The 21,209-nt window shown below is 38.3% G+C and overlaps 1 protein-coding gene across 15 annotated transcripts in view; it reads left to right on the top strand.

Annotated features, from left to right (window-relative positions):
- DLG1 (discs large MAGUK scaffold protein 1) overlaps nt 1-21,209 on the top strand; it is a 142,136-nt gene that overhangs the window by 28,072 nt on the left and 92,855 nt on the right. The window contains exon 1 of one of the 15 annotated variants that reach the window (XM_030280147.4): nt 16,390-16,949. The exons of 13 other annotated variants lie outside the window; for them this stretch is intronic. In XM_030280147.4, the coding sequence (XP_030136007.1) occupies nt 16,758-16,949 (192 nt within the window). In that variant the 5' untranslated portion in view covers nt 16,390-16,757. Of the gene's footprint in view, nt 1-16,389; nt 16,950-21,209 lie in introns of those variants that run through there. One more of the 15 variants, XM_072933280.1, reaches the window with a different exon arrangement.

Genomic DNA, 21,209 nt, shown 5'->3' with positions numbered 1-21,209 from the left:
GAATAGCTTTAAATAATATATCTAGCCTGACAAGTGTGAAAAAACAATTGTTTTGATCCATTTTTATTTTAAAATACCAAGTAGTGTCCTTCTTGGATGTCTCCAGAGCACTATCAGTGTGGTGCAGTCCTTGTTTCTGACCGTAACCAAACTCCAGTAATTCAGGAGAGGAGAAATGTATAATGCATCAACCTGTTACTGGGGGAGAAAGGTGAAGGGTTTTTTCTTAAGTTGAAAAACTTAAGCTATGGGACCTCATAAATTCTGGGTATGAGCTCATGATGTGGCTGCAAGGAGCCTGACCACAGGAGCACAGATACAGCTGGTGTGGCTCAAGTGGGAAAGGTAACACTGAGTTTGTGAGATTCCTGCAGCTTTCCTAACTTGGCTGTGCCTTTCGCTGCAGTTCAGAGTCCCATTGTTGTTATAGTCAGTTTTTGGACTTTTCCTCAGCTTAAATGAATTGTGCATAATTGAATTTGTCCTGAAAGTGATCTTGTCCAATCATCTGCTTAAAGAAGGGGCAGCATCAACTTAGATCAGGTCACTCAGGGCTTTGATTTGGTTTTGTTTTCTTGCTGTGCATAACAAGGGCCCAATTTTGTTTTCTTGGTGTCTCCTCTGACATGAGAAGGCTGCTATCAGCTCCTGTCCAGGGCCTTTCTCTGGGTGAACAAGCCCTGTTCCCTGAACCTTTCTTCAGTGTGCTTCAGCCAAGCGACCATCTTGGTGGTTTTCCACTGTACTTGATCCTATATTCCAGGTCTAACAAGTATTTGAAGAAGCATAAACAGAGGTTGCAATGCACGTTTTAGCCTTCTGTGTTATGTACTGTATGCATAAAACCTGAAAATCTCAATGTTGGTAGAAAATGTGAGAGGCAATTGTGTGAAAACAGAAATAGGGAAAAGCTAAGCTTTTATGTATAACATTGATGGAGAAATTACTTGGTGGGCCCAAAGGAATTTGTTTTCTTAAGTGGAGGAACAAAATACAGAATTTAAAATTGTTGATGAGATGTAAATGAGTTATATGGGCAATTTTAATACTGAAAGCTTAAGAAATATTTTCAGTACTTAATAGTACACAACAATTCTTCCAAGTTGGCACACGTGAATGAAGTGTCATAATGGGTTTTGGCCAAGGACTTCTTTTTGCCAGTATTCCATGTTCTCACTAAAAAGCAAATTGCTTTCCAAACATATTTGATTGGATAAATCATAGTTGATGAATCAGTTGAGTAATACTAACAATAAAAAATTTGCCTTTGCTATGTCATCTGGTTACAGTGTTGAAGAAAAGGGTGCAGAATCATTTATAGAAGCTTTGGCAAGTGAAAAAATGGTGCAACTCTAGTGTTGGCAGCATCTGCAGATGGTATGATATTGTTCTTGCCTGTAAGCTTGATGTACAATGCAATGCCAGAGAAACAGCTGCCCTGCCTACTAGATAGTTGGGAAGTGTCAAAATCAAGGATGGTTGTCTGCAATCTAAAGGATTGGCCAGCTTTCATGGGGAATAGGAGACCAATTGTGTGAGGAATGTTTGCCATGTTGGGCTTAAAGGGTATTTGACAAAATCAGTGAGGAATACATGCTGAGAATACTGACCTGGTGGTCATGCCAGGAGAAACGATGTCCCAACTGCCTGGATTTGTGGTTGTGAGCAGTCCTTTAAAAAGTTTGAAGTTTTAATATACAGAATGAACTTTGGCAGAGGGTCATGTATCTAATCTCTACAGGGAAAATAAAGAAACCCGGTGCAACATCAGATAGCTGGTGGTTAATTTTAGAGGTTGTAGCTAAAGAAATTAATAAATACTGTGTTTTGGATGGAACTGAAAGTGGCTTCTCAGAGTTCTGGAGATGAATATGTTTCAAGGTGGTTACTGATGACACCAAGAGTGATGCAGGTGGCAGAGAGCGATGATGGAGGCAATGATGAAGGGACCTGATATCCAAAATCTAAAAAGCTGTATGAGGAAGTAGGAGAAAACTTTGACTAACTTAAGGCATTCTTACTGTGTATGGATTACAAGGATGTAATAAGCTTTCTGCATTTAACTTCTTTCTAAGGGAGTTCTCTTTCTGTTAACATGTTACTTGGCATTCTCCCAACCAACAGCAGTTTAAGACCCAAGAACTTCCAGAGCCAGAGGCACTTATTCTGTAGTATTATTTGGCTTTCCCTTAGGTGGATTGTCTATGTCTCATCAAAATGTACATAGAATATAGACCAAAGGTTATAAATCTGCGCTGTTTGCTTCTTATACAGAGCATCTTCTAAGTTAATCTTTGTTTACTTGTGTTTGCTTACTATCTCTATATGACTGCAAGCATACAGGGTTGTTTAATTGATAACCCAGAAGTTAATAGGATTCATGCTGGCATAAGTGATGTTGGTATTTGCTGGAGTTTGTGTGCTCCAAGAAACTGGATACCAGGCACCAGAGATGTTTGTATGAAGCTGATGAATTTTGCATGAAGCTCTTGTGTTATTGTGTGTGTTTGTACTTATTTCTCCTTCTGCTTTAAATGAAAAAAACACATAAATACTAGAAATAAATGACAAATGGGTTACATTTGGTTACTGCACCAGGGAGTTGGACTGAATCTGAGAACATGGTGTGGAACATTTTTAGAATGGAGATGCTGAAAACAGTAGTAAAAAAGGAGAATAACTTTCTGAAATCAATACTACAAATAAGACCCCTTCAAAGCATCTTTGTAACTCCATTTGCCTGCCTGCAACTGTGTGGATTTATTTCAGAGGAGCTGAAATAAATGATCATAACCTGAGTAATTTTCCAGGTATGAGTGGCAGCAGAGTGGTGAAGCATTCATTCCTGATCACTTTTGCTTTGCTGACTTTGTTTATTTTGGGAAAAGAATTCAATCTATGGCTGCACGAGTGACTGTGAAACCCAGTTGGTGCAGCTGAGAAGGCTTCTACCCCTTTCACCTGCTAGGAACCTGGTAGAACTCTGTATGCTTTTCTGCTGGCTATTGAGTGAAAACAACTAATGGGAAATTCAAATAAACACTAGACCATTGTAAGAAAGCTGCTGGGATGGAGAATTAACTGTTGAGCAGCTGATGTGATTCAGCTGCCTGTGGAAAGGCAGGTAACATGGTAAGATTTAACATCTCAACACTTTAGGAAAGTGAGAAGAGCAGTGATTCTCTCTGCAGCAGAATCAAACTGTTTGCTCAGTTTGGCTGCTGCTCATGGAACTGGACCCTCTGAGTGAACAACTTTGGCATAGTTTCCTGTTGTAATGAAAACAGTGGGAGAAAACAGTGGGTGAATAAATGTAGGGTTGTTCGAAGTTGGGCATATGGTCTCCAACACGATTCCTTCAGTAGACAGAGCTATTTAGATTTCTTGATGGCAAAAACCCCAAAAGGCTTCCTCTCTTATTTGAAGTGAGATTTCAGGATGGCTGTGCTCACTGGCTGATTATCTGGTATGCTGCTAGTCAGATATGTTTTACTAGCCAGCACTGTGCTTGATCACTTCTTTTGTCAATGCAGTGCGTTGCACCAGGGCTTTGTTAACATGTGGGGTGTTTTTACACTTTATTTGAGGCTTAATCATAGTCTGATGTTTTGTCAGGGGGTATTACTCATACTTTCATAAGTGGGAATAACATTACTTGAATCTCATTCCTAGGACTGGTATTTACCAGACAAAAAAAAAGTAAAACTTTGAGAACATATTCAGGTGAAGAATATCAGTATTTAAGGGATATACAACCTTGTTAGGTTACTGTGTTTGTAAGATATGTTTCTTTGAAGACCATACACTGCCATATCTTGGTTTGGAGGAGGGAAGGACATTCTTTAATGAAATTCTAATGGATACTTAAAATATAACTGAGAGCTGCTGTCTTAAAGGTCAGTGTGGGCAGGAATCATCAGCATTTTCTGAATTCATCTAAATGCCCAACAAAGAATGAACAGGCCTTAGGGGGTTTTAGTGACAAACCCATATTGCCTTGAAGAATGATTCCCTACCCTCCATGCTGTGAAAACATTAGAACAATAATTGCTTCCTTCTTTCAGTCTTTGTGCTTCAACAGTGAGTTTACTTGTGCCACAAATAAGATTTGGTGAGGACATTTTTTGCTCTTGCCTTGGTGGGGCTGTATGTACCAGCCTTCATTCACAGTTCTCTCAAATGTTCCTTTGAGAATCGCTGCAGAGAATTCTCACTTCTCTGGATGTTATTTCTTGCCTGTTGGAAAAATGGTGTGATAGTTGAAGTTGAATTTAGCCTCCTGTATTTGGGGTGCCTTTATTACCTGGTGAAGACACCACTGCTGAGGCCTGCTTTGCATGTTGTGTAGGTGACACACCACTTGCACATCTTGCACCTCAAGCTCCAGAGCTTTTCTCTTAAGCAAACTCCAAAGGCTCTTCTGGCTTTCCAGCTGCTGGGGTGGTGTGTTGGCCAAACGTGGTAGCACTGAATCCAGAATGGAACAGTCACTTCTTGCATTCTTGCAAGGTTCTTGGACTTGGATAACACTCTGTAGATGGAGTGTTGTAATTATGGATTTGGTCAATTTTTCTCATGGAGTTAAAAGATGGCGTTTCACTTTTGTATACTCATAATTTCTTTGAAAATATGTAGTAATTCAAAAGTGTACACATTTGACTTGTAGTATATTCCTGTATGTTTTTGTAAGTGTTTTACCCAGAAGGAGACGTCTGTCTGATTCTTCAGTCTTCTGGTTTTTTACTTTGGAAAAAAACCCAAAACCCAAGCCATCCGTATGTGGTAAAATGCAAGTATATATCACATGTCTGAGTCTGAAAAATCTACTGCTTTGATTGCTTTAGCTTTAGTTTAGTTAATTCAGGTACAATTCTTCTCAAAAGAACTCCAGACTCAAAATGAAGAAGAAATTTCTGTCATAATTCTGCAGTCTGAAGTGATAATGCTGTTGCAGTTCATTTTAAAAAGAATCCCCAACCAAATCACCTTTCTCTTGCTATTTGTAATTAAATTCTATAATAACAGTTACTCAAGAAAGCAAAAGGAGGACTACTTTATTACATGAAATCTTTCTTACCTGCTGGGCTTCATCTTTCTTCAAGCTAAGGAAATGGCGAGGGAATACTTAGTTAACTTAGTGATCTAAGTACTTAGTATTTTATTTAACTTGGTGATCTGTTATGAATAAATGCATCTTGTTGAAATACTCTTTGGAGGGCATCAGGGTATTCTGAGGAGATGGAAAAGTTCTGTTTTGCAGTGTGTTATATAAGGGCCAATTGCAAATTGCGCATACACAGCTGGAAGTACTAGTAGAATGGTGAGGGAAGTGCTTGTCTGGGAAGGAGGGGCAGGAAAAAAAAGCTGGAAGATTTTGTCTTGATGGCTTAGGGAATATGTTTTCAAACCCAAAAGATGGTAGTGACTTTTCAAATGAGATGATACTGAAATGGGAATAATAAGAATTAAGCCAAAATAAATTAAAGCTGGAAAGGAAAAGGATCCTTGCTGCTAAAGTAATTAGTTCATAAAAGACTTTTATAACAATAATGTAGATAACACAATCTCATTATGATGTAGCTAGATGATTTTAAAGATCATATTAAGTTGTTTATTATGTGTTTAGGTTGTGTGAGAGACCTAGCAGAAAAATCTGTCTCACTTTGCATTTTGAACAAAAAGCATCAGATTGGGTTAGATCCAAAAATAAAGATTTTTAGTCATCTCAAATTCTTTAAGCACCATTTGTAGCATATTATAATGTATCTCTACTGTCACAGGGATTGCAAAAGTACATCTCTGATAACTCTAAACAGGAAAGTTAATTTCAAAGTAGGATTTTTTTCAACTCAGTGACTGCTAACTGGCAATCTGAAAACCTTTACTTTTTCTACCACTAATTAAAATGTTTCTTCATCTGTTCATTCAGGGACTCAAATAAAATTTAGGTTCTGTACATTGGCTCACAAGTGTTCTGCAATTTATAAACAGCACATCGAAACAACTTGGGCACCAGATTGTGACTGCAATAAAGGAAATGAAACCTTTCTGGTAGAGTCAACTTGTTTCTTCTCTGGTTTTGTTTTTAGTTCAGATCTGATGCTTGCATGTCAGCATGACTTTTTTTCTGTCTTTGTAGAGAGTGAAATGTGCTTCTGTAAAAGGAGGACTTTGGAAGCAGGAATATACTCTCATCTTTAATGGTTTGCATTCTTAGCTCTAAAGGTTGCTGTTGCCAGCAGGGAAATGTGGCAGTGGAGAACTGCTGCCCTCTGCTGTGTTCAGTGTGCTTTGCTCAGGTGAACAAACAGGGCCAATGCAGGATCTGCTTCCCAGAGCCTGCAAAGCTTCCTTGCCCCCCTGACATTTGAACTAGGTGAGGACGTTTTTTTGAACGGTAGAAAGGAATGAAGGGTTAACTACAGGTTACAGAGCTGATGTTAATTTGTTGACTTGCTAAGCATGAAGCTGTAAAATCTTTTTGGTATTATGTATTTTTTCTATATTCCTGTATTATTTTGGAAATTCCTTTATATAATTGATATTAATCCACATCCCTCATGCAAATATATGCATGTGGTAATTTTCATGAAAATTGGATTATCCCGGCTTTCATTAGCCTAGTTAATGATTTTCTGTAATATGAGAATGGCTAACACTAAACCATTTTTCTTTTGGTGGTCTCTGCTTTTTTTCTGATGTCTTAAAGGGCTTTTGAGAACTCTGGCAAGTATTGGTTCTATCTCTTCCTTTCTTAATTTAAACTTGTGTATCCTCAGCAATCCAAGTGCTATGAAAGTGACTTCAACTCTCTGATTACTTTCCTTACAGCATCAAATAAACATACAAGGAATGTGGAAACTTTCTTGCCTGCATTGTATGACTTTGTTGGATGGTGCCCAGCACTGCAGTGCACAAGTGCATTAAGCTTTTTGTAGTTTTCATTCCCTTTGCCTTTTCCCTTTCTGTCTGTTGCTGTATCAACCTTTCTTTAATTAGTTAAAGAAAGGCTAGTTAATGTGCCCAGGGGAAGCCTTGGGTTGATCTGAATCACTGATGCTCTGGTAGTAGGTGATGCAAATTGAATTCTTCAGAGTATAGGTACTCCTTGAAAATGGACTTGGACTTGTGGGTAAGCTTTGTTGATCCTTTCCCACTCTGACTAGTAACTCATCTTAAGATGAGGCTTAGGTTAGACATTAGGGAGAAATTCTTCACTGAAGGGACAGTTGGGCATTGGAATAGAGAGCCTGGGGAAGTGGTGCAATGCCCATCCCTCTAAGTGTTTAAAAGACACGTGCATGTTGCACTTGGGGTTATGGTTTAGTGGTGAACATGGTAGAGCCTGGCCCTGATGAACTTTGAGGTCTTTTGCAGCCCTAGTGATTCTATTGATGATTGTAAATGAAGGACAAGTGCCCATCTCAGTTGCTATCCCACTCCTCAAATAGTGATTACACATTTTTATTAGACCCTGGTTTGTTGATTTGCTCTGTTTTTTTTTTTTTTATTTTATATTTTTGGCAATGAGTTCTGCCGTACTTTCTTTTCATTGCTTTCAAACATCTGGTGGGCAATTTAATTGTCTGCTAATGCCTGTGTTGTCTTAAATAGTTAGTAGTTGCCTTTTATATGCCTTTTCTATGCCATTCATCTTGTAAAGATTGAATGTCATATTCCCAGCTCAGCTGCTTGCTTTTTATAAGATGAAGAGCTTTGTCGGTTAAGCTTCTCAAATAGAAGCCACTGAGTATCTTTATCCTTGATGTTATTCTCTGTAATTTTTTTTTTGTGACTTTTATCAGATGAGATGATCAGAAATGTTTCCAATAGGCAAGATTTATGACTCTCTCAAAATTATACAGAAAAGTAATGCTTTCTGGTGTTCTCTTTTTTTCCTCAGCTAGTAGTTTTGTTCCACTTGGTGGTTTAAAACCCCTCTACAATTTTAGTTGGCATTCTATTTTCTAGGTGTTTAAAAGGTAACAGAGGAGAGGAAGAAGTGGAGAATGACCTACATTAGCTATAGCATGCTGTCACATTCACTCAGGTATTTGGGTCCTAACTGAAGTAATTTCATAGCTGAAGTAGGGTGTTATTTTCTGTAGCATCTTGCTAAAACATACTAAGAAGAAATATCCTGTTTTGAACAGTTGTGCAATTAGTTTGCCAACAGCTGCTGGTGTTTTTTAAGGACTGGTGTCTGCCAGGACTGTTGCCCTAGATTCCTGCTGAAATGCTGTGATTTAGAAACCTGTATTAATAATTTGCAGAAGCTTTGGGGTCGATAAGTAGCATTGAGTCCAGGATCCATATTTTGAAAGTTTGCTTGTGGTGAGGGAAATGGCACTTGGTCGTCATATAGTATTTAATGCATCATTGCTTGAATTCTTAGCAAAGTTTGGCTCTTAATTTGACATTAATTTTCACTGTAAGAATAAGCATTTTATGTTAATGAGCATTTAGATAATTGAACCTGCTGTAAGAAAATGTGATTTGAGATTCCTTTGTGGAGCTCAAATTCAGATCAAGTAACAGTCCCCACACTTCTTGCTTAAGCTGTTCTGTCATGGTGACTCAGTTGTAATTTGTGGTTTCAGTTTTTCAAGTTATAACCTTCATCCCCCCAACTCTATTTTTCAGTTTGTTAATTAAGGTATTCAGTCCTTATTTGCAAGTTCTGAAACTGTTACTGCACTGGTGATGATATTAGTGAGCACTACATAGGAGAATTAATCCTTGAAAAATACTTTTTAAGAACTGCAGAGAAGTGATACAAACTTACTAGCAGTGTCACTGCTACCCTAAACTGCTTATGGCTTCCTCTCAGCTCTTCCCTTTACCTTTTAGTTTCCCAGAAGTGGCAGCAGAGTCAATGGCCTGCAGGCAATAATAGCCTTCCTTACCTGTTCTCAGTTAATAACAAAGTGTAAATCACTGGCACCCTTAGCACCTGGATTGGCTAGAGATGACATTAGATGTTATAGATTCATTAGAATGTTATAAGAAATAAAGTATTGGCATTTCCGCATTAAGCATTTTATCAACTTTGCTGTATGAAAGTCTTTTTGAAAACAATTGTTATAGAACCTGATGACAGTCCTCTGTGTATTCAGAAATGTATGGCAATTATTTGAGCATCCACAGAACAGCACTGTTGTTGATTCCATCCTGATCTCAGCAGATTATTTTATAATTGAAATGTGATCAGTTTTCACTGTTTTTAAAACAGCAGGACTGAAGGACTGAGTTGCATTTGTCTCTGGGAACAACTTTCTCACTGTCTGCAGGGGGGGAAAATCCCCCACTGTTACTCGTATTGTGCAAGCACTTCATCTCCTGGCTGTGAGAGGTTGTTAGCCTCATCTCTTTTCTGCTCTGCTGCTTTGATGTAGCACCAAATATGTCAAATTGCAGTCTCTTCTTGATGTGGTGTTAAGAAGCATGAACAGCAATTGAGATGAATCTGGAGTAGTTTGAGGTAAAATAGATAGAAGACATGTATTATTAATATATTTTCTCTCACTCATTTTCACTTGTTTTTTACCAGTCTGCCCTTATTTTTTTTCAGGGGAGGCACAGATGCTTTATTAATTCTTTGTGAATTATTCAGCAGCTGATCTACTTTTTGCGGCTACTTTGCACGGACCATTTAGGAAGTATTCCACTACTGCAAACTGCTACTCCTGAAGGGGCTTGTTCAAAAAGATAGGATGGGATGAATCAGATTCTGAGCAGTTCTGCAATAACTGAAGGATCTTTATATGTTATCCATACTGGAATAAACCTCAAAGGTGTTGTCCCTCTTTCCTCTCATCACACTCCCCCTCCAAGAGTTCTGCACGACAGTCTTAATCAAGCTAGCCTGCTGTTAAAGCCCAGTAGGTGCAGAAGGAAAACCATGTTTTGGAGGCTATGCTTAGCCTAGTCAGCCTGGGCCCTACAGGGAACAATCCAGAGTGAAATCACATCCTTGCTCCAGCCTGGTCTTGACACTATGGAGAGCAGTTCCAGCTAATCACACTCTGCTGGATTTAATATTTCCCACTGAGTATAGCCTTGAGAATATAACCTTGCAATTACCACTTGAGATTAGAGTCCATCCACATCAAATACAGAGTGGGTGAAAGCTTCATTGAAGGTGTGAGGAAGGGATGAGACAAGGCTGCAAAGCTTTTGGGTCTTTCAGAAGGACTTTTACAGTTTAGCAGTTTTATCTTTGTGATTCAGTGTCTATCATTCACTAGAAATCTTTTTGAGAGTTCCATGGAACCATTTAGGGCTATATATCAATACTTTTTTTTCTCCTCTATGGACAGATGCAACCAACACATTGAAGGCAGATTTAGATTAACCACATACTTTTACTCTGAATTATTTCAGTAGTGTTTTTTGAATGCAAAGATCTCATAGGTTTTCATACTAAAGGACTTTTCAGGTCAGACTGGTAGCAGGTTTGGCTGGGATGGAGTTAATTTCCTCCCAGCAGCCCATATGGTGCTGTGTTTTGGATTGTGACAAACTGTTGATGAACATGCCAGTGTTTTAGCTATTGCTGAGTAGTGCTCACACCGTGTCAGGGCCTCTCAGTTTCTCATTCTGCTGCCCTGGCAAATAGGCTGGGGGCGGGCAAGAGGTTGTGAGGGGATACAGCTGGAGCCTGTGACCCAAACTGACTGAAAAGATGCTCCATATATTTTAATATCTTGCTCAGCAATAATTTAGGAGGAAGTGGATGTTGCTGAGTTTGGCCATTGATCTGCTGGTGGTTAGTGATTTGGCTTGCAGTACTTGTATGTGTGGTTGGTTGGGTTTTGGTTTTTTTCTTAATTATTTCCCCTTTCACTTATTTATCTTGACCTGTGAGGTTTCTCCTCTTGATTTTTACCTTTTTCATTCTCTCCCTCATTCCCCTGGGAGGGAGGGAGTGAGTGGCTAGTTAGATGCTTACCTTTCATCCAGGCTCAACCTACCATGGACTGTTTCTGCACATGTTAAATATGTTTGAAGCAATGCAGTACATTCCGATTTTAGGAATTTTCTGGTTGAGTTCTATTCTAATCACACTACAATATTTTCAAAATACAGTAATTTTTTTTTTTTTCCTCATTGAGATGTTGCTAATGTAATGAAATAATTGCCTGCAGTGAATTTAACAGAAGGTCAGATAGACACCTATCTGCTCCATGTACAATGTCTTCATTGGATCAAACTTCAAGTATTGCAAAAGGAACAATTTCTCTTCAGTCATTTCCTAGTCTGTATTGAAGATGTTCTCCTGCCTGTGGTGGTTTCCAGCTAGGAAAAAAGAACGTTGACTTCTGGCTTTCATAGTAGTCATACTAGCCAATTCTGTGACCCCTCTCATTCTAAGGAACTGCGTGTGTGAAAACTAAAGATGCAAAGCATGCTCCAGTAGTGCTAAAATACTTTAAAGACATCAGAAGAAAAGGAAGATGTTTCACTCAGCATTTTTAATTCCAAAATATGCAATAGCTTCATGCCTGCCTTAGAAAACAGGACTACCTGTAACTTTCTGTCAAGGTATGCTTCTGTTTTAATATAAGCTTCTGTATAGCATTTTGCTTGACTTTCTCCCCTTTGATATTCTTAATTCTTTTCTCATTACATAAATTATGCTTGTTGTTGCTTAATTGGTTCCCCTCTCACTTGTTTCCCCTTCCTGTGGTGGGGATTTTTTGGTTTTTATTCTATGCTTGCTACCTACTTCTGAAAAACTTGTACATAATTGATATCCTCAGAGACATCTATTCCTTCAGTCAGTTTGGCTGAAGTTAAATTGTAGTGTTAGAATTACTAAGAGGCAGGAACTGACAGATGAATGATATGACTAAATATCTTTGAAATCACACTTGGAATATGTAGGACCTCTATTCAGTGGTAATTGTCAGGAAAGTCTGTTTTTTGTGAAGTTTTGCTTCTGAATGCTCTTCAGTCTGTCACCACATATTTTGAAGTCTGATTATTTTTGCATATAGAGGACATGATAATGTAGACACCTCTCTGTTCTTTCTCCAATATGGCATTATATTTTCCTCCTCTGTTTTGGAGTGAAAAATTCCTAAAGCAAGCTTATACAAATGCCCATAGTGATGGTCACTCGGTTGGGAAGGGAGACGGTCTTGTCTGTTTTTTGGCTTGACTCATCAAGGTATATGAAGGACCTTATTGGAATGATGTCCCAGATCTGTCTTATATGTAACAATTTAAGACTTGGAATAAACTGGGAGAAAAAGCACAAACACCCACTGAAATGTTTCTATTCATAGGACCTATTCTAGGCTTAAATGCCATTGCAGGGCAAGTTTGAAAACAAAAAAGGCAACTATTAATCAGCTTTCTCTTTCCAAAGTAACATTTCACATTCCTTCTGAAGTTAATAAGGCTGTGGTAGTCTTTAGGGTTTTGGAAACTTAATACACAGAGAGGTGTATTCTGCAAATTTTTATATGAGAGCATTAAGCTTCTTGAAAAGGACATATACACATCATCATTCTGAACTGGATGTGTAGTAGTGGCTGCTGGTTTGACTCCTGCAAACATATTTACCTGCAAGCTCTCAAAAACATGTTTCTGAACAATGGACACCTGTTAAAGATGCCCTTTAGATGGGGAATTTCAGCTTACAGTCTTTTTAGTTTATGAACCTCTTTGCCTGAAAGAATGGGGCAAATGATTTTTTGGCAGTTTAGGAGCATGCAGGAACAAGCAGTACATTTTTTGACTACTCTCTCAAAATTGGCTTGGATGGTCATCTGATACTTCAGGGAGCAAGAACTGCAGAGCCAAAGAGCTTCCTGGGTGCTGATGGATGCAGTTTGCACCGACATCAGTTGTTCTCAAACTAGTGTTCAAATTTCATTTGCCTTATTGAAATGGCTTATAAAATTACTACTCCTTGAGTAAGAAATCACTACAGATGTTACATGAGAGCTCTGTGCTAGTATAGGGTAATCTTAAACCAGCATCCAAGCTGTTTTGCAGAGCTCTTTATCATTTTGGAATTCTCTGTACTCTTTGAAGACCTTACAGACTATGATTATGCAGAAAACAGGATAAAATAAGTTTATTAGATTTAAGTAATTCCAATGATAAAAAGTGCATTTTAAAAATAATTGGACTGTATTACACTTCCCAGAAGTGTACCAGCTCAGGCTTCTGTGGAAGGGGCACCTAAGCTTAAGTCCCACCAGCTTGACAGGTGCCTGCAGTGGTACTTAAGGGACATGCTCTGCTGAAGAATTATGAAGCCTTTTCCCCTTTGGTTTGGCAGTCTGAACACTTGGCACATTTTTCAGGTTGGACCTTCACTACTCATTTCATTAAAAGCTCCAGGTCTTGTTGCTTATGAGATTACTATTCTCTAACCTGTGCTGTGTTGAGGATATAGGTGGAACACAGGATCAGTGAAATATGTACTACTTGTGTTCCATCAAGAATAGTTAGCCAGTGCTGAACTGAAGCATTAAGTTTCTATGAGACTCATATTGTGTTTTTTTCATACTATATAGCTCTTGTTTCTCTCTACCCAATATTCTTAGTGCTCAGGGAGCTTTCTTATATTAAGACAAGAAAATTAGTCTTGCTCACTAATTGAAGATCTTAATGATGTGGGTATTTTTTTTATGCATGTGGGAGCCATACATAAAGATCGGTTATTGCCAAGTAAACATTCAAACAAAACTTGAAATAAAGACAATTCAATTTAGGTAGTGTTTTTTAAGGATGAAACCAGTTATTTTCACTCAGAACACTTTTGAGGAAACATGGAAATGGTGAGCTCTGACTGTAGGAGCTTTTATGTGATAATACAAAATACAGATTAATGAATTGGCAATGAGAAGTGATAGGTAGTTAAGGCCATATTCTTCTAATTAATGGCTTAGTCATTATGTTGATACATTATTTTTTGTGTTTTGAAATGTTAATTCAACCTTCAATTTGAGTCAGAACAATAATTAAGTGTGGATATGTTTCTGTTCAGTTCAAAAGTCGGCTTGGAAATCTTCTGTTTCATGTTTCTCTATATGAGAACATACTATGCGCTTATATTTCAGAAAGATTTATGTTAACAGCTTTTTTTAAAGCTATTGGGCACAAATAATTGTTTTGTACAAGTGAAACCATTGCAGTTAAATCTCAGGATTTAGTCAGCAAAATATGTGAGAATATATATTTAATTTTTTAAATTTAAACATTGAATTTTTAAGCTTGTGGACAGGCAGATGTGTAAAAAGTTACATATTTGTATGAAGGTTAAGATGATTTTGTAGTGTAACCAACTTATTTATCTACAGCTGCAAATATATGGCTGAAAGATTCAGATGTTTTATGTGGTCTTCATCAACAATGTAGATGTAATTGCCTGAAGTTACTTAAGCTTTCTCTTCCTTATTGTATCTCACTGATGGAATCCTTTGTGGATGTGTAGACTGTATCTTCCTCTTATTGATTCTTCTATGCCCACGGCACATTAGAGCTTATATTTTCTGCATCACAAAAAGCTATTTCTGCAACATTCAAGAACTGCTTTTGGCTCTTTGACTTTATTTGTTGTCATGAAATTGCCATGCATTTGGCTGTGTGTTATTTCAGTGAGAAATTATGTTATTGCAATGTGATTAGAAGTATGGAAGTAAGATGGATTGTCAATCCATAGTGCATAGAAAAGGTTGTTTTGTGGGATGGGAACATTGTTACGTTTGGCAAGAGACAGCACTCAGTGCCTGTGTTCATTCCCCTTGCAAGTGTTCCACATGTGGTGTTTGAGTATGTGCTCAGTTGTGCTCTGCCCTGTTTCTGCAATCAGGAGTCCATTTACTGGGACCCCCAGCCAGCAGAAGGAACATAAAGGGGTTTTAGGTTCCTCTGTACTTTGGGTTACACTTGGATATTCTTGCAAGAAAAACATAATCTAACTTAGCTGGACGAAGAAGGTGTAGTTTTGGTTTCTTTACAGTCTTTGTTTATTTTTTGTGACAAATTCAGGGTTAGATTTTTTTCCTTGGGTCCTGCCCATATTGCTTCACTTGCATGCAGAAGATGATCTACTGTGGGAAATCATGTCTAAGGCTATTTGGTGAAAAATTGTAGGTCACAGCACATGGTGGAAAGAAAACTATGCTTGTTAATATGGAAATACTGTCATCAGTAATCCTTGGAGAGTCTACCAACAACGAGGTCCTCATGCAAATTAAGTTTATTTTGAGGTTTGCTGTGGGCTGAGTTACACATTTTTTTCTCCAGACATCTTGCCTTAGTTTTGGTTTCATCAATCTGCACATTTATATAAAGAAGACTGTCTCAGTATAATTCATGAAGTTACTAGTTTCTGAGCTGGAAGTGTGGATGCAATTTTACACTACACTAAACTTGCTACCTCAGGGGTGCCTATCAGGTAAACCAAAAGAAGTAAAAGGGAAATGACAAAAGGCTGCTACAGGTGTAAACTTAAGTGAGCAGTTATGTCCTAAAGAGAGTTCTTTACAATACTGCTTAATGCAATAAGAAATAGAAATAATGGCTGATGTTATTTTATTGAAGCTTTTTGCAAAGGCAAGTTAGCTTATGCTACAAGAACAGCGTAATGGCAGAGGGCATGTTTTGGATCAATTTCATCAATTTCTGTAATGCAATTTATTAAAATGTATGCATAGATTGAAATCTTGCGGAGACCCCTGGATGTGTAAAAAGGGAAATAAAGTTTGAATCTTACAGGGCTTGATTAATAAACAAATCCCAAACAACCCATTAAAAATTTTTGCATCGTAGATTTGTTAGCACACAACAAAGAACAACAAATTCTAAGGAGACTACGACTGTATTTACTTCAGTTCTAAGGAAGAAAGCTTTTTTCTTGAACTCTTAAGTGTTCACGTGTACAGTTGTTTGAAATGCTTTATGAAGAGCTCTTCATAATCAAGTCGATGTATAGTCCAGATTGTTCATGATTTCATAGTGCTAATGGGGAAATACAGCAGTTTGTGATTTTTATTGTGTTGAAGTTGGAGGATATTCATATATTTCTGCACTGTTTCTTTATTACATTTGGTAGACCATCAGGAATTTTACTCAGCAGTTAAACACCAATTTTTTGATGTGTTAAATAACCTTGAATTTTTAATGCTTGAAAATGAGGATTAAATATCCCAGAGCCATTCATTTTGTGGTCTGCTGACACTTCCTTGAAAAAGCTAGTGTAAATTGCAGATCAGCAAATTCCCTGCTGTTAAGCTTACAACGCGCCTGGTTTTATAATTACACCCAGCTGATTTAAAAATGGGCTTTCACATGCTCATTGGTGCAGTGCGAAAGCACCTTGCAGGAAGCGTTGGGTTGATCTCCATCGGGCCGTGTAACGAGTCCCTTGCTGCAACATCTCGCCCCTCCCCTAAGCAGGCAGCGCACAGCGAGCAGTGGCTCTGCTGGAGTTGCTTCTGTTTTCATGGAGGAGATAGCAATCCTTGCACTGCAGCAGGTGGAGCTGCCTTGGATCTAACCCGGGCTTCTGGCTGAGAGGATCTGAGTATTACTTTGGGCCGTGAGACAGTTGTCACTTCAAGCTGGCGCTAACGTAATTAAATTTAAAGCTGACTCAAAAATTTTAAAAATGGACACAGGATTTTTTCTTTGCTTTTTTTATAAGATCTGGTTTCTAACGTGAAGCAATATTTTTCCTGAAGGATTCAACCTATTTATAAAAAGGCTTATTTTTGAACACTATGGACCTAGATTAAATGTCAAAGACAGGCAGCAAGCAGCGCTTACAGAGGCATTTTTCTGGAATCTCAGTCACGGATCGACTGAAGTGCACAGGGTCTGAAAAAATGTCTCCTAGCATAAAAAACTTGGATTGTTTTTCTCCGATGCTATGCCACTGTAAAGTAGCATGTACCAACAACACAATATCTTTAATGTTTGGATGTAAGGTGGGTCTATAAAAGGACTTTCCCGGAAATGTAAGCTGCATTTAATGAATGATTGCCTTTCTATTTAATGTAACTGTACCTTAAATTTCTGGTTAAATAAGTGTGTGTTTTGTTCCATGCCTTGCTCAATAATCTGAGCTCTTAGTGATGGAGACATAAGTAATGAATTATTATGCCTACTGTTTAAAGTTCCCTTTGAACAACATTTTGAATTTACTGAATGCCGCATGTAAAATGTCGTCATTCTTCATTAATCAGCATTAATCATCATGTAATCAGTTTATTGCACTTGGCTTTCATTTTCTTCAGCTGTAGAGAATTAAATACACAGGAGACTTGCACTGAGATACAGGGCTGGAAATGCCTCCTGACATCATTTTGATGGAAGCAATTGTTAGTGGCAGGTTTGGGTTTAACAGTGCCCTCGGGCATTTAGTCATTTTAGGACTACATCAACTGTTTAGGTTTCAGAGGAATAAAACATATATAGTTGGTAATAATCAGAATGGTAAACAGCATGTATTCAGTGTTGTGTCAAAAATGTTTTTTTTAATTTCTTTTCAGTAAAATTAACATGCAATGTCAAGGATATGGGGAGACTGTTAAGTACTGGAAAGCCACTTGAAAATTAAAGGGATATGTTTATGAAGTTACTTTTGAGGCAGAAATTAGGAAATCTTTCTCTCTAAAACTTTCTTTATATATTTAGGGTTTCCAAGTCATGTTTGTTATTTTAAACAAAAATATTTCAACTAGATTTTACTTTATAAAGTGGGATCAGTTGTGTGTGTACATATATACTCACATATATGCATGTTTGATGTATTTATGTATACATGTATATACACATATATGTATCACAAAATCTTCATGGTGAATGAATGTCACCTATGTTAGGAGGGAGGAATCTAAATTTTTATGGCTCTTTTGATAGTATAAATATTGTAAAAATTAAAGTTGAATGCCTTATTTCCAGGAGGAAGACTTTGCCTTGTTCTGAGTTTGCTTTTCCTTCCTATGTCCCAAGCATTTTCCAAGTGGAAATAAGTACCTATTTATTGATGCCATTTGGAAACTACTTGATATAACCCCCTAAGGTTTCTGTTCTTCTGTTTTTGTGGAACTGCACACTCTTTATTTATACGATACGCTCATGTTTGAACAGTTAACTTGGGAAGAAAGCAGTGGCATGAAAAGACTCTGGGGCTGGGTTTTGCCCGTTGAGCTGCGGAGCAGGGCTGCTGTTCACTTTAAGAGCAAACTAAAAATACCGAGCGAGCGCGCAGCGGCGCTGGGGGCATGTGGCGGCGGGGCCGAGCCATGGCGGCGGCCCCTGCGCGGGGCGGCCGCCGGGGGGCGCTGCAGTGCCGCGTTCGCCTCACGGCGTCCTTGGGCTGCGGGGCCGGGCGGCCGGAGCCTCCCCAGGGCCGCCGGAGCCTCCCGAGCGGGGATCCCTCGCCAGGGGCGGCTTGGAGCGCCCTGGGCTGTTTGTGCACAGCCTGGAGTTACCCGCGAGCGAACGCGGCTGGATAGTCCCGAGTGGGAGCTCCGCGCTCCCCGCCTGCTGCCGGCATTGCGCCGCTCCCCTGCCCCGCATCCCGGGGGAACGGCAGGATTCCTCTTTGAGCAGGGGCTGCTGCCAGTGCGGGGAGGTTTGCACCACGCACTTGTCAATTTTTGAATAAAAGTTGTAGGGCTGGATAGTACTAAAAATAAAATGCTCTTGTCCTCTGAGAAGATACAGCTACTTTGAATACTAAGTAAATATTTAGATGACAATGTGAAATAATAATGTGGGGTACCTGTACCAGTCCTTCACGCAATGAAACAATTAATCTCACACAAGTAATCACACCAAGTAGTGTTTTCAATTTTTCTTTTTGGCCACATGGAAAGAGCATTCAGTATTTGAGCGTTCCTTCTTTATTCTCTTTTCCTTGGCCTTCTGGGACAGGTGAACTTTATTACAAGTATTTCTGGAGTTTTTGTAAATTTATCTGCTTATCTTCATCTGTTTTATTGTTTGTGGATGTCCATGACATGAAGCATTACATAAATAAGTTTAACACTAGCTGTGCATTTTGACATATGATGGAACACTGTGACCTAAATAACCATGTTATAAGCACTTATATTTGAGCTACAATGTCAAACTGGAACTGTTCAAGAAGGGTGAAATGCCTTATGTCTTTGTCATAGCTCTAGTTATTAGAGAAAACTTAGTGCTTTTATTTGAGAATGAAGCAGCTAGTTACTCAAAATACTGAACTTATGTTTGAAAATGCAAACCCAAAGATCAGAAACCTTCTTCCAATATTGCAGATCATTCAGTTTATCATATGCCTAAGTTGTTAATAATACTGAATGTTCTGTTCCATGATCAGTGAAGAAGTTCTAAAAAGACAGGAACACTATCATCTTTTCTTATATTACTTAAGTTTCTTTGGTTTTTCACTGCCTTTTAACTTATCCGTATAAATTGCTGTTTATTTGCAAAGAGATTTTATTTGGCTTTCATAGTCTTCTCGTTATTTACAAATAAGTTTTCAAGTTGATTTCAGTTCTTCAATAGTGGAACATACCTTTACTTTTGTCTCCTTTTTTCCTTTGTGTGGAAGGCACTATTATTTTTCTAAGCACTAGTTTCTAGTTTAGAACTAGACTACAGAAAAGACTTGTACAAAATGCATTAGCATATTTAATTTATTATTAATTTTTGATTAGTTTTGTTTTAGCAAGGTATGCAAGATTTTCTGTATTGTTGCTTTTGTTATTAGAGTTGTCAGAAGTCATTTTCTGCTGAATGGTGGCAGAGTTGTGAAAGCTGGGGAGATGTGAGAGCTGTAGGTATTCAGTCTTCTCTATTTGTTTTTGACATTGCACCCAGGTAATTCTTTGCAGGAGTGGAAGTATTACATGTCAAACAATGCTTCACAATAACTTCAATTGCTGGAATGATCTTTGGAAGGCTCCTTTCAGATTTAGTTTAATGGGTAAAATAGAGAAATTATTAAAAAAGAACAAGTATTTAAACTTGGAGAATTGTGTGCAAATGATCTAAAACTACTTGGTTTCATGATGCTGCCTGTTCATACTGCCTCAGAAAGGGTCTGACTTGTAAGCTTCTGTATATTTATCAAATTCAAATTATTAGATTTACTTATTCAAGTCTTCTTTTATTCTTAAACTCTTTGTAGCCATGGTTGGACCTGTACAGTGAAAATGAAAACTTTACCCAGGGACAGACTGTAAATCAGACTGTGCTTTCCTGGGATTTATTGCTTTTGTTGTTGGAAGTGAGCAGTAACTTGGGAATTGTATGGCTGGTGGGTGGGGAGGGCTAAGGTCTGGAGAAGGAAGGGAATTAGAAATACTGTCTTTTAAAAATACAGAGAAGACTGTAGTCTTTAGGAAGACTAAAGCGAATCACTTAGTGTGGGTTTCCTAAAACTTTTCTGTGCTTTTCCTGTGAGTAGGTGTTCTCTGTTCTGATAAATGGTGCTATAAAATGTTCAGAATATCCTTGTTTGTCCTGCATATTGTTGCAGATAATTTGTTTGTTCTTATTTCTGTCTAGCTTTGCTAGGGCTGAGAGTTGAAGCAAGGATGTTGTGGCCCTGAAAAATGATTTCACTGTGGTGAATCGGGTTCATTTCTGAGTTTCATCTCATGAAAACTAGCACTGGTTTATTGAAGCAAATGGATTTTTCAGTAGTTTACACCAGTGACCATAGAGTTTAGTGACATTTCAAAACTTATTGAGGGTATAATTTAGCCTGAAGATATCCTGTTAACTATGTTGCATCAAAGAAGAAATATTTGAAATTAATTTTGACACACTTGTATAATGCAACAAAAACTCTGGGGCAGTGTCTCTGTCAGAAGTATGTGTTAAATGTTTAGCACTTAGTTGCTTTGGATCTAAAATTAAGGTTATAAATTGTAAAGCAGTCTATAAAGCTCCTTAAAAAGGATGTAAATTACTTGGCCGCTGAGTAATTGTGTGCTGGGAGGTGTGCAGCTGAGACTTTCTGCCAGTTCAGAGCTGCTTTGCCTCACCTTTTTCTTTCCTTTGATGAGTCCCTTGCTCAGCTGGCTCTTGTAAATTAGGCTCTCCCTGGAGCCTGGATTTGGTTTTGGGGGTGCATTCTCTTACTTGTAAGCAGCATAATGACCTGCTCCTAGTCACTGGAGGTGAGTTAGCTGTAACTCTTTAACTACTTTTCTCCTTACTGTGTGCCTCAGCTTGTCATGAGCCAC

The sequence above is a fragment of the Taeniopygia guttata genome, chromosome 9 (assembly GCF_048771995.1).
Source record: "Taeniopygia guttata chromosome 9, bTaeGut7.mat, whole genome shotgun sequence".
Classification (NCBI taxonomy): Eukaryota; Metazoa; Chordata; class Aves; order Passeriformes; family Estrildidae; genus Taeniopygia; species Taeniopygia guttata.
This window is presented reverse-complemented; position numbering and strand designations above follow the sequence as displayed.